At 46.2% G+C, this 12,911-nt stretch overlaps 2 protein-coding genes across 2 annotated transcripts; one reads left to right on the forward strand and one right to left on the reverse strand.

Annotated features, from left to right (window-relative positions):
- Window positions 1-1,166: 1,166 nt before the first annotated feature.
- On the reverse strand, window positions 1,167-3,043 carry LOC108620094 (uncharacterized). The gene is made up of 2 exons (XM_018016965.2): window positions 2,888-3,043; window positions 1,167-2,798 (listed from the first exon to the last, which is right to left on the reverse strand). The coding sequence occupies exons 1-2, from the start codon at window positions 2,946-2,948 to the stop codon at window positions 2,047-2,049; spliced, it is 813 nt and encodes a 270-aa protein (XP_017872454.1). The 5' UTR covers window positions 2,949-3,043; the 3' UTR covers window positions 1,167-2,046.
- Window positions 3,044-7,456: 4,413 nt separating this feature from the next.
- Window positions 7,457-10,714, forward strand: LOC108618067 (uncharacterized). The gene is made up of 2 exons (XM_089474572.1): window positions 7,457-7,877; window positions 8,089-10,714. The coding sequence occupies exons 1-2, from the start codon at window positions 7,703-7,705 to the stop codon at window positions 10,428-10,430; spliced, it is 2,517 nt and encodes an 838-aa protein (XP_089330698.1). The 5' UTR covers window positions 7,457-7,702; the 3' UTR covers window positions 10,431-10,714.
- The last annotated feature ends 2,197 nt before the right edge of the window (window positions 10,715-12,911 follow it).

The following is a 12,911-nucleotide window of genomic DNA, read 5'->3' on the forward strand; positions in this document are numbered from 1 at the left end:
TCCGTTTAGTTTGCTTTACAATCTTGAAAAGTGCTTTGTGTCAGCTTTTGGCTTTCAGGCTGTCAGTCCGCCGGGCAGACATATGGGCCGGTTCCTGCTGCTGCTGCAACCGTAACTGGAAACTGGAAACTGCAACTGCAACCGCTACGTGCACCGTGCCACAGAACACAAAGTTACTTTTGCCCCGAAACTCGGGGCTGATGAGCCTTTGCTCCCTTAGAAATTCGTTTGCTCATACACTATCCGACCAAACTCGAGCAGCTGCAACTGGCCACAGAGCACGGATTTCCAAATTTTACTTAGATTTCTTAACTCGACTCGATGTCGACGCCTTTACACACGTCATGTTGTTGTTGATATTTCATTTTTTTTTTCTTTACTTTAATTTAGCAACATATTTTTAAGGCTTATGTAAATAAAGCAAAAACATTCTGTGGCTTTAATGGAAAAGAAAATCGGAAAATAATTACACTTTTCGGGGGTGTGCTAATGCCAAATGGAGTGGGAAGTCAATTTGCCGCATTATGAGGAAGTTAAGGAAGTTAGGGTGAGTTGCTCAAGATGTCGATAAGAAGCTGGCAGTAGATAGGAAACTTGGGCTTAAAAATTAAAAAGAAAATGTTTTTCACTTACATATATGAATTTTATATATAAATATTTAGCCGTAAAATGGCTAAAAAACATAAGCTCTTTGAGAGTTGCTCAAGATGCAGAAGGAGAGCTCAAAATACACAGGAAAAATTCAGTTTATAAATTTGGCTATAAAGTTTTAGCTGGAATATAGCTACAAAAATAAAAGTTTCAACTTTTATTTTCAAAAAAAGGTCACATTATTGTATACAAATTCTTATTCTCTGCGCATAAAACCCGCTTTAGCCGAAAAACGGCTTAAAATATTTATTTGTTCTGTAATTTTTTCAAATAAAAAAATGTAGTTAAAAAAAAAAATATATATATATATTCACTTATGTTTCTATAATTTATCGGTAATAGGTTAAAAAAATAAAAATAAATAAAATAAAAAAATTTCCATAAATAAAATAAAACCGCTTATACAAATCTTAGCCGAAAAACGGCTGAAAATTCGATGTCGTTGCAAAACAAGCTGATAGGAAACTTAGGCTTAAGGCAATACAAAATAATACATATTAAAATGTTAGCCGATAAACGGCTAAAAAGTGGTGACTTCAGCTTTTATTTCAATCAATGGCTAAAAAGTAATGAATTTGGCTTTTATTCATTTATTTTATACGTTAAGCGTATTTGCCGTTCGGCTTGTTTGCTCTGTAGCTCCGCTATCTTCTGGCTGTCTTTTGTTGTTGTCCATTTTTGCGATATGCATTCGGCCCTTTGTTGTGCCTTTTTGTGCCGTTGACTTTGGCTTTTGTTTGTGTTTTTGTTTGTCGGCTTTGTGCACGTGAGGACACGAGAAATTTATAACAGGCTCTGGTCACAGGCCCAGGCACCGGCACCGGCACGGGCACAGGTCTGTCTGACAGAGCCGCTGCCTGGCTGTCTGGCGCTGCCAGCCACACACACGGCAGGACATGGGCTCAGGCAGAGGTAGAGGTAGAGGCAGAGGTAGTGGCAGAGGTAGGGGCAGAGGTAGAGGCACAGGACACGTCACGTCAACGGCACAACAAAGCTGATAACTGCAGGCACTGCGCCATCGTCGTCGTCCTCGCCGTCATCGTCGTCGCCTTCAGATTGTGATAAGCGCAGGAAAAACAAGGCCGGCCCCACTACCCACATGGAGCCCCGGAAGCAGAGAGCCCAACACATCGCGCGCCTTTGTCATTTCTCATAATGTTAATTTATATTCAGTTCAGTCTAAGCAAATAGCACAAGCAAAAAAAAAAAAAAAAACAAAAAAAATAAATAGAAAAGAAAAGCCACATGCCGTGCTGTGACAGCCGGGTAGAAGAAAAGCTGCAGATAGTGGATAGGCCCTAGCATAGGCTAGGCCGGGCCAGGCTCGGCTAGGCTGGGGTCGGAGTAGTTGCGGCAATAAATAGGCGGCATCGAGGGGCCATCGAGCCGAGCGTCTTAGTTGTAGAACTGGTGGTGGCGACGGCGTGCCGGGGTGGCGGCCACGAAGCGACGCTCGCCGAAGACCTCCTGGCCGGGTGCACCGCCATCGGTGGCCGAGTAGAGCAGCAGGGGAATCTCCTCGACGCTGGTCTTCTGCAGCTGGGCGGAATTGCGGATGCCGGAGCGCAGCAGCTCGTTGCTGGAGAGGCGGCGGGTGCTGGCGGCGCCGGTGGAGGCGCTGACCTCGCCAACGGCTGGCACAGTGGCGCCCTCTAGCAGCTGGGTGTCGTCGTTGTCGTTCTGCACCAGGGGCGCGTCCTCGGGCTGGGCGACGGCAATGCTGTTGCCCACGGGACTGGCACCGTCCTCGGACTGGACGCTGTCGCCGATGATGGAGCTACCCTGGAGCAGAGCCTCGATGTTCTCCACGTTGGAGAGACCGTTGATCTGCAGCTGTTCGTGCAGTTCGCTGGGTATGGCAATGGCCTGGACATCCTTGTGCCCGGAGATGCCGTTGGGCGTGGGAATGAACTGCACGTTCTCGGGTATCTGATCGGTCGGGTAGACGGGCACCAGCTCGGCCTCGTTGTCGTTGCTCGACTTGAGCAGGATCAGGGAGATGGGCACGATCTTCTTGAACTTGAGCAGCACCAGCTTCTTGATGGCCACGGCGCCCGGGAAGACGCGCGTCTGTGCGCCGTGGTGGGGCTTGGCAACGATGCCGCGCTGCTGCTGCGGATGGCGGCGGTGTCCGGACACGTGACGAGCTAGAAAGAGATGGATACACACACGCTATAGCACGGGGCGGGGCGGAGCGGAGCGGGGCTGGGCTGGGCAGAGGGGGCCAGCGACTCACCATCGATGACGGCGGCCAGGGCCAGGCCAATAGCCAAGAGGGTAAACAGTTTGATTGCCATGTCAAATGGAGGTAGTGGCCGATGTCGAGCTCTGATCTGATCTGATCTGTCGCTGGGCGAGAGCGTCTATTAAATGGTTTGGCTCTAGCCTAGGCAAAGACATTTTATATCGGGGTAGCCGCTCGGGGCTACGCTTCTTTCACTCCGACATCATAAAATCGCACACACACTTAACAAAAAATTGGGCGAAAAGTTAATGAAAATGGCCAGAAAGAAGAATGAAACGGCTGTTGCTGGCGAATGCCAAATTTTAATAAACTATGCAAATGCCGCACGTTAATTTATGCATTCGCCTTAGCGCTGACTTGGCCGCTTTTTCTGGATGGAACGGAACGGGACTGGATTGGACTGGACTGCGACTGCGACTGCGACTGCGACTGATACTCCGGCTGGGCCTGGGACTTTGGTCTATGGACTATGAACTCTCGGGACTCTGCATGCAAGTCAGTTCCGGGTCGCACCACGCGTGTCACTGACCGCCCGCTGCATTGCCCCCTCCCACCTGTCCCCTCTCTTCGCCTTCGCCTCCCTCGCCAATCAGAAGCAACTCGAGCCGAATCGCATTCGCCAAATCAGAGGCGGAAATTTGCATTTTAGGTCGTCGCCATCGGAAAGTTACCAAGCCAAGCCAGACCAGGCCAGCCAATCCAGCCCGTAGCCATGTTCTTTTTCTTTGTTTTTTGGGTCACAAGTGAGATCTAGCCGCAGTCAAGCCAAGTTCTTGGCCAGAAGTCTCGACCGCGCATTTATCAAAGTGCGACCAGGCCAAGCTCGACCCCAAATGGACTCACTCGTGTCACAGTTCACTAACAGCATATAGCTTCTCTTCTCTCTCTCTCTCTCCCACTCTCCCTCTCTCTGTCTTGTAAGTGGCCAGAGCGAGATAGATATGCGCATATGGCACAGTTTTGACATTAGAGCATTTGAACTCGAGTTTTTAGTCGCTGGACTTCCCCGTTGCGAATAAATTTCTCAATTTGTTTACAGTCCAGTTTATTATTAATTGGGCTATCCGACATGGCTGAGCTAGTATGGGACTTCTACAGAGAGAGAGAGAGAAAGAGAGAGAGAGAGATGGGGAGAGACAATAGACGGTCAATAGTTTAATGACTTCTCGCTATATGAAAATACATTTGTTTACAAGCTGTATATGGAATCATCCTTTGTATTGTTATGCAAATTCTTTACAAATTCCCAATTAATTATAGATAGGTAAACAAATGTTGTATTCATATTAATATTAGATTCATATTAATCATAGATTCATATTAATCATATTTATGACTATGCCAAACGTTTTGTGAAAACAATTTCAATTTGAGAACGCCGCGAAATAGTTTGCTCTAGTTTTAAAATATGCAAACAATGCTAACGAAATTCTAATGTCACACACATTTAAAAATAAACTCTATTGTTGACGTTTTTAGAAAGTTATGGCATTTAGTTTACATTTGGTTCCATCGATTAATGAACACAAACCAGAGCTGTAGACTATGTATAGGTCTGTTGGCATTCAAGACTTGAACTACTGAAAGTTCTACAGTTATATGGGACATATTTGCCAGTCGATCCCAATGAGATTTTTGAGCACCCTCGTTTAAGGTTTATTTTAGACTTTCTTTTTTGGTTGGATTAATTCTATTAGTGCCTAGACTTATATTTGTGGAATTATCAAAATTCTACTTGGAATAGAGAGGAAGCTCGGCTCATTTAATCTAGCTCTAGTCAATCTGCCACAGCAGGAGAGGAGAGACTGTCCTACTACCCATTCGATTGATCTCAGTGCCTATAGGACTCAAATTGGTTTCCAATAATCGATAACCATGCCCGGTTATGAATTTAAAGCCCTATCGAGTAATGCAATATTATTTCACATGCCACTGGAGCTAGACTCTACAAGCTGTATTGCATGAATGTATTTAGTTTCATATAAAATTTTAAATTCTAGAAAATATTCTACTTGAATTTTTTTTTTTTTTTTTTTTTTTTTTTTAATATGGAGAACATATGAATAAGATGAGGTGAATTGAGATTGAAATCGAATTGTGCCTGAATTGTCGATGTGTGAAAATGAGAATTCATACATAGAAGATGATTCAATCTCTAATAAATTAAGGATGATAATAAATATTAAAGTAATAGTTATAGTAATAATAAATAAAAATAAAATAATAAAAATCAAATATAAAAATAATAATAATAATAATATAATATATAAAATAAAATACCAATAAATAAATATTTAAAAAATAATTAAAGTCATATAAAAATTAAAAAAGAAATTATAATAATAATAAATAAGAATACAAATATAAAAATGCAATAATAATGAAAATAATACTAAAAGTTCCCTTTTCTCATAGACCTATCTGTGCCAAGTCATATGCAAGTCATAACAATATATGTAGTTCTACCTGTGTTGCTTCTAACACTCCCCATACATCATATCAACTTTATAAATATTTTGACAGCTCTGATAATATGCGTGGATTGGCTTGATGCATAGCCAGTGGCTGGATTTATTTCTTATTTATGAATGCTAAGCAAAAGAAATAAATAATCTTTCTCTAGGGAATTGAAGATTGGTAGAGGTCACAGATCGCATATGGAAAACTTCGATGAAGCCAAAGAATCGTAGAAATTCGATAATGAAATGTGGCTGCTATATATAGCATATATTGTATGCAGATCTTAGACATGCTATAGCCTTAGATTTATGGAGCGTCATCAATTCTCAGCAAAGACAATGGAACGGCCAGAAACAGAATTTGGCTAAGATCGATTGATGCTCTTAGATGGCTTGGCCGCTTGAGATCTTTGTTTTCGCCAAATCCAATTGATGGTGAATGATATGATGTTGGGCTCCACACTCGGATTGCATAGATCAAATTGGTTGGAGTCATTAATTCTCAACAGATCTTAGCTCTGATCTGCTCGTTCGCAGTTGGTTTCCTGCTTCTCCGCCTATTTCTCATTTCTTATCTTTTCTTTTCTTTTCATTCTGCTTGCTGCTTTCGTGCCACGCCCCTAGACGCCCAGCGTCTTATTTATGTCTATGTGCGAATCTATTTCATCTATCTGGTGTGGCTCTTGTATTTTGTTTTCCCACCCCGCCGCAAAAGCCACGTCGATAATGCCCATGCCGTCGTCGGCCCGGGCAGCCTTTGGGCTTATCTCCGGTGAAAATATGTATTCATCGTCTTTGGCCTATTATGAGGGACATAAACCAATTGTTAATAACTAAATTATGCAAAAGAGAAGCGCGAGCTCAGTCCATCGATTAAAACAAAGGCGCGCCAAGACGCTGGCCGTTCATTAGCAGCCCGGACAGTCGGCAGGGCCTAGGCTGGGGCTTGGACTTGTGCACCTGGACCTGAAATCGAGAAAAAAAAAAGAAACAAGTGCCAGCCTTATGCTAATGGAAATACATAAAAAACGCATAAATACTCATTAGGCACGTGTGTGTGTGTGTGTGTGTATATTCTTGCCTGCGGCCCTAGATGAAAGTTGCGACTCGGCGAGAGGTCATCATGGGGTCAAAGCTGTTAGAAAGTTATTCGAAAGTTCTATAATTATGTTTGACATCTGTTTTTGACGCCGGATTCTGGTGAACTGGAACAACAAATTGGTGTCAGCACTTGGGCCGATCTTAAAAAGGAATTAGTTCCCTTTGAACTAGGCAAATTGCTTTATTCCATTTTGAATCGAATTCAATTCAATTCAATTAAGCGAGCTTTGAGCGCATGAGCCGCGAGCTTTTTGTTCTCTGTGTTGTCGAAAAGCTCAACTTATACAGCCGGAACTGTTGGCACTGAACTAGCTCTTATGAGCGGCTGAGCATATGCAAATCCAACTTATGCTGATGAGCTTAGAGAATATCAATAGGCCGAACAAATGAGGAGCTAACTGAGATCGAACAGAGTGCTGGACTAGCAAATACCCAGTAAATTAAAAATGTAATAAATAAAATTAAGAAAATGTAAACAAATGAATATTTATTAAATTTCGAGTGAAATTATTGAAGTAGTTGCCGAGACTATGGCGGAGTATGTGATATAAAGCCAAACAGAGAACGAGCCAACTTCATATATTCCAGATCTTGTTGCAGATCTCAGATAAACAAAACTCGTTTGCCAAAATATATAAATTTTTAATTAAATTAAAAAGCTATAATAAAAATTCCTATTATGGCCATCCAATCAACATTGAACTAGTTCCACGTTTAACGGACGTGCTCTGGCGGCTACTGCTGGCTGCTTGGGTCGATCGCTGGGTCAACGTGGTTCAACGTGCGCCAAATTAATTTACCGCCCAGCGGCGGGCCAGCGGCAAAGCAACGGCGCACAGCGGCCGGCCGCAGCCAGCTGAGCTGAAGAGGCGGCGCGCGCTCTCTTGCCGCGCCGCTTTGTCGCTCTCACTCTCGCGCTGTCTCACGCTCTCGCTCTCTCAAATTGTAGCTGGTACATAAAAAGCTCGAGACGGCGCGCACGCTCAAACAGTTGGCCCAAAGAAACGTCTGTCTCTGGACCAAAGCGGAACGTACGGAGGCGAACGATCCATATTAAAGACGAGCAATAAACGATAACTGAAACTGATAAGCGACTAGCGATTATCGATTAACGATCAACGATCAACGATCAACGATCAACGATTACTGTGCTTCTGTTTGCCTGCATTGAGTGTGTGTGCGTGTGTGTGTGCTTGTGTGATTGAGTGAGTGTTTTCGATTGGATTTCAGCTGTCAGTCCGTCGACATGGCCAACTTTCTGGCGCTGTGCCTGCGCCTCGGCCTGGTTCTGGTCCTGGCCGCCGCCGCCGCCGCCGCCGCCGGCGTGGCCGGGGCTGAGGTGAAGGCCGCCGACAAGGAAATGACCCCGCTGATCATCGAGCAGTCCACGGAGTCGCCCATTGCGGATATGGCGCTGATTGGTAGGCCACAGACACACCCCCCCAGACCCTCCCCCACCCCACCCCCTCTGGCTCACAAGCTGAAGATCGAGCCGCTGGCAGAGACAAACTAATGTCATGTGTTTTACTTATTTTTTTCATGTGCTCCCCAATGTGTTTTTTTTCTGTGCCAATCTCTCGCTGTGTACGTGTGCGTGCGCGTGTTTGTTTTTGTTGTGCGCGGCTGCTGCAGAGGATGCGCCCGTGGTGCCCAAGCAGCCCACCGAGAAGCCGCCCGTAGCCAAAGCCAAAGCCCAAGCCCAGGCCCAGGCTCCGTCTCAGGCCCAGGCCCAGGCCCAGGCCCAGGCGGAGGCATCGCCCGCCGCTGCTGGCAGCGAAATGCCGGCTGCCATGGCGGAGCCATCGGACGAGAAGTCCGCCCAGCCGCACACCGTCGCCGACTTCATCATCCATCCCCTGATCGCGTTCAAGCCGCGCCAGGCCACCGTCGAGGAGATGCAGGCGCAGTCGCAGGGCAAGCAGGCGTCGTCCAGCTCGACTACGTCCAGCTCGCCAGCCACTTGGCTGTTCGGCATGAATCCGGGCCAGGGACTGGGCTCCTCCTTCTCGACGCTGGCCGGCTCCGTGTCCGGCTGGTTCAACGATCGCCTGGCCGCTGCCGGCCAGCAGCTGCCCGCCCTGCCCGGGCTGCCCGCCCTGGTCGACACGCCCGTTCGCGACAGCGCCACCACAACCACCACCAGCACCACCCAGCGTCCCGACATCGTCGTCCGCCTCCAGCAGCGCCCGAACAGAAGGCGCGGCAATCCCAATGGCATCAATAATCCCAATGGCATCCGGAATGGCAATCGCAACGGGAATCGCAACGGCAATCGCCACGGCAATCTGAATGGCAATCGCATCCAGCGTCCCAATCGCTTCAACAATCACCTCGACTCGCTCGAGTCGCTGGAGGAGTACGATGATGTGGACTACTACGGCGGCAATCGCTACGACGATGAGTTCTACGATGATGACGATCAGGAGCTGAACGATCGGGTGCAGAACGACGACGAGGACCAGTCGCTGGAGCAAAACGACGACGACGAGGATGAGGAGGAGGAGCAGCTGGATCAGCAGTCCGCTGAGGAGCAGCCGCAAAAGCAAAAGCAAAAGCCCAAGCAACGCCGCCGACCCGCCCAGACGCCGGTGGTGCGACGCAAGCAGCAGCAGCAGCTACAGCAGCTACAGCAGCAGCAGCAGCAGCAGCAGCGCCAGCAGACGTCACAGATCAGGCGTGGCCAGCCGCTGGCGTTGCTGGAGCAGGCCGACGACGAGGAGGAGGACGATGCGGACGCGGAAGTGGAGCTGGAGGATGACGATGACAGCGACACCGAGGAGACCTTCGAGCCGGTCATCTATAACAATCAGGCCTCGCGCCGTTCTCAGAGCCAGCCCGGCTTCATTCAGAGCAGCCAACAGAATCTGATCAACCAGATACGCAGATTCACCTTCGGACAGACGCCCGCCGAGATCGGCAGCAAGTTCCGGCAATCGCAGGCCACCCAGAGCCGCCCAGCCTCCAGAGCCGGCGTCCGTCGCCCGCAGCAGGCGACGCTGCTGGTGAATCGCAACGGCCAGACGGTCTATGTGGCGCCCGAGCTGCTCGGCCTGAGCCCCAACTATCCCGGCTATGGCTACGTGGCCACGGCCAGCAAGGTGCAGAAGCAGCGCGTGCCCCTCAGCCCCTACCCGCAGCCGCCGCTCACCGTGCCGCTGCGCCGCAAGGGCCGCCCCACCCAGTACATCACGATACCCTGGAGCCAGCTGGGCCTCTCCGCGCCGGACCGCCAGTCGGTGGTCTCGCTGGCCGAGGGCCTCCAGGCCCAGCCCCTGATCCTCAACATACCCGAGAGCGCCATCAGCAGCATCACTGCCACTGGACAGCAGCAGCAGCAGCAGCAGAAGAAGCGCCGGCGTCCGACCTTGACAGCAGCTGCAGTGCCTCTGCTGGCCGACGCCTCGCTCATGGACATCTTCCAGCCGCCGCAGATTCCGCCCTCGCGCACCGGCTCCACCCCCGCCTCGAGCGGCAAGCCCAAGCCCAAGCCCAAGCCGGTGCTGATCACCGCCAAGCCGGCTCAGGCTGGCGCCGGAAACGGCCTGCTGCCCACGCGCATTCGCCCGGGCACGATTGTGGAGAAGGCGCCCGCCATGGACAACGGCGAGAAGACAACCCCGGCCCAAGCGTCCTCGGACGCGCCGAAGGAGCAGCCCGAGAAGCCAATGGCCGAGGCGATGCCCGTAGCCGCCGCCGAGATGCCAATGGCCAATGCTGGCCCAGCCCCAGCCGAGCAGGAGTTCATCATTGTGGGCGACGATGACGAGCCCGGCGTCTCGCGCCACGTGCAGCCGGTGTTTGGTGACGCGCGCTTCGTCTCCTACGGCGACTTCCAGCCGTACTTCGATCTGGTGCATCAGAATCGACGCTTTGCGCTGCGCAAGGCGCGCCGTGCCCTGGACATGGAGCTGGACTCGGAGCCGGAGTTGGAGCCGGAGCCGGAGTTGGAGCCGGAGTCGGAGCCGAGCACCTAATCAAATTAGTTTCCTTTTTTTTATAACGAGAGTACAAACTGATAATTGAGCAATGCGAAATGCACAAAGAAAATGCGAAATGAAATGAAATGAAATCTTACAGAAAACAAATAACCCAAAAAATGATTTTCAATCAATCGAGTGAAAAGAATAAATTTTTTTTATATTTTTTTTTCTTGTTCTGTTGTGTGTGTGTGTGCGAGCGAGAGAGAGAGAGAGAGAGTAGTTGTGTGTGTGCTTAGCAGAGAGTGCGAGAAGAAGAAGAAAAAACATTCAAAATTTTATGCTAATCGTTGTGAACTCTGAAGTGAACTCTGACTAGAAAATCAAATATTTTTAATGTATTCTGCTTTTTTCTATTTATTTTTATTTATTTATTTATTTATTTATTTTTTTTTTTTTGTGTGTTTCTCAATACCTGATTGTTGTTCATAATTAATGCCGTTAATCGTCGTCCGTTGACCCGGGTCGAAGATTTGCATATTGATTAGGCGCGAGCGCGCGCGCGCTTTGACCGATTTTAATGGGCCCGCCGAGCCAAAAAGAAAGCCAGGTCACATATCAGCACACACACATACAGATGCATGCATACATGTGTGCGATAGCGGTACTTTGTGTCAACAGTTCTAGGCATTTGCATAAATGGCGCACAGATAGCGCAGCCCTATGGGGCGTATACTTCATATTTGATTGGCCGCAGCAGTGAGCTGCACAAATAGCTGATTGCTTTGGCCGGCGCCAGTTTCATAGCAGGCAGCTGTGCAATTTGAGGATGCGTTCAACGTTTGAGTGGAGCGAGCGCAGTGCAATTGGCTTGAGCGAATTGAGCTCGGCTCGTGCAAGTTGCATAGCAGCCAGCTGTGTTGCGGCTGCTGTGTGGCACAGCCGTTGGGTGGCATAGCAGACAGCTTTGAATGAAGGTACAGCAGAAGATCATTTTTGTTTGAATAGAAAATATATTAATATAATAGAAATTATAGACAAAATAACTATAGTGAATTAAAAATATTGTTAATTAGGAATTTTTCCACATTTTTATTTTATATGGATTTTTCAACATTTTTGGCCAGTTTTTACGCAATATTAGTAGTATAATTACGTGTTAGGTTCTGAAAGTATTTTTATATATTTATGATAGACTATACTAGATAGATAGTTAGGTAAGATATAACTTAAATATAATCTTAGACTTGATTGAAGATTTGGATTTTCCAATGATTTATTCAGATAAGAAATTTTTTTAAGGTTTTTTATTTTATTTTTATTTTTTATTTTTTACTTTTTTTAGTGTTATTTTATTCATTTTTAATTTATTATTTATCTTTTATTGTAGCTATATTTTTATTGTATCTCAATTTGATTTTTTTTTAATTTTAATTTTTTTGTTTATTTATTTACTTATATAATTTTTTATTTATTTATTTATTTATTTTATTTTGTTTATTTGACAGTTTCATTTTGTGTAGATAATTAGCTTTGAAATAACTAAACTTTCATTTAAAGATTTCGATTTCGATTACAATTTCCCATAATTAAGTTTTTGATTTTTTATACCCTGAACCCATTGAAAATGGGAAATCAGGGTATAATGGTTTTGTTGAAATGTATGTAACAGGCAGAAGGAGGCGTGGCAGACCCCACAAAGTATATATATTCTTGATCAGGGCGACGAGCTGAGTCGATTTGGCCCTGTCCGTCTGTCTGTCTGTCCGTCTGTCCGTCTGTCCGTCCGTCCGTCTGTCCGTCTGTCCGTCTGTCCGTATGTTTGAACGCGTCGATTTCCGAAGATATAAGAGCTAGAGACTTGAATTTTTTTTTTAAATGACCGTATATACAGCGCGGACGTCGAGTTTGCTTTTAAAATTCGAAAAATCATCCCGTTATGTTTTTATCGACTAAAAACATTGAAGTTCAAATCAGATGCCTCTATAGCTAATTGTGAATGATTTTTCTTTTTTTAAATTTCTCAAATATTCAATATAATATGTAGATCATATGCTGAAAGTTTCATTAAATTCCGTTCAGTCAAAAATTAATAAAAAATAATCAAATATTTGGCCAATTAACAAACGCACGTGCAGCAGCTACAACAAAAACATCACATCAGCTGTTAGTTTCGTTTAGTTTTGGTAGATGGCGCAGCAGCAGTGAATCTATTTGAGTTTTGCCAGCGCCACCAGCAGGAGTGGGGTGGCCTAGTGTGTTAGCTGCATGACGCTCGATCAAGAAGTCGCGGTTCGAATCCCGATCGGTGCAACGCTGATGTTAATTTTTTTTAATTGTTTCAAAATATTTTTATATTTTCATAAATGCGTTTTCTATTTAATTTATATTTTTAAATACACCGAAATTAAAATTTTAACTATACTTTATGTGCGTTTTTAATAGTTTGGTTATTCTAGCAGATTCTTAGAATCACATCAGCAGTTAGTTTCGTTTAGTTTTGGTAGATGGCGCTGCAGCAGTGAATCTATTTGAGTT

The sequence above is a fragment of the Drosophila arizonae genome, chromosome X (assembly GCF_054131065.1).
Source record: "Drosophila arizonae isolate 15081-1271.41 chromosome X, UAZ_ARI_1.0, whole genome shotgun sequence".
NCBI classification, from domain to species: Eukaryota; Metazoa; Arthropoda; class Insecta; order Diptera; family Drosophilidae; genus Drosophila; species Drosophila arizonae.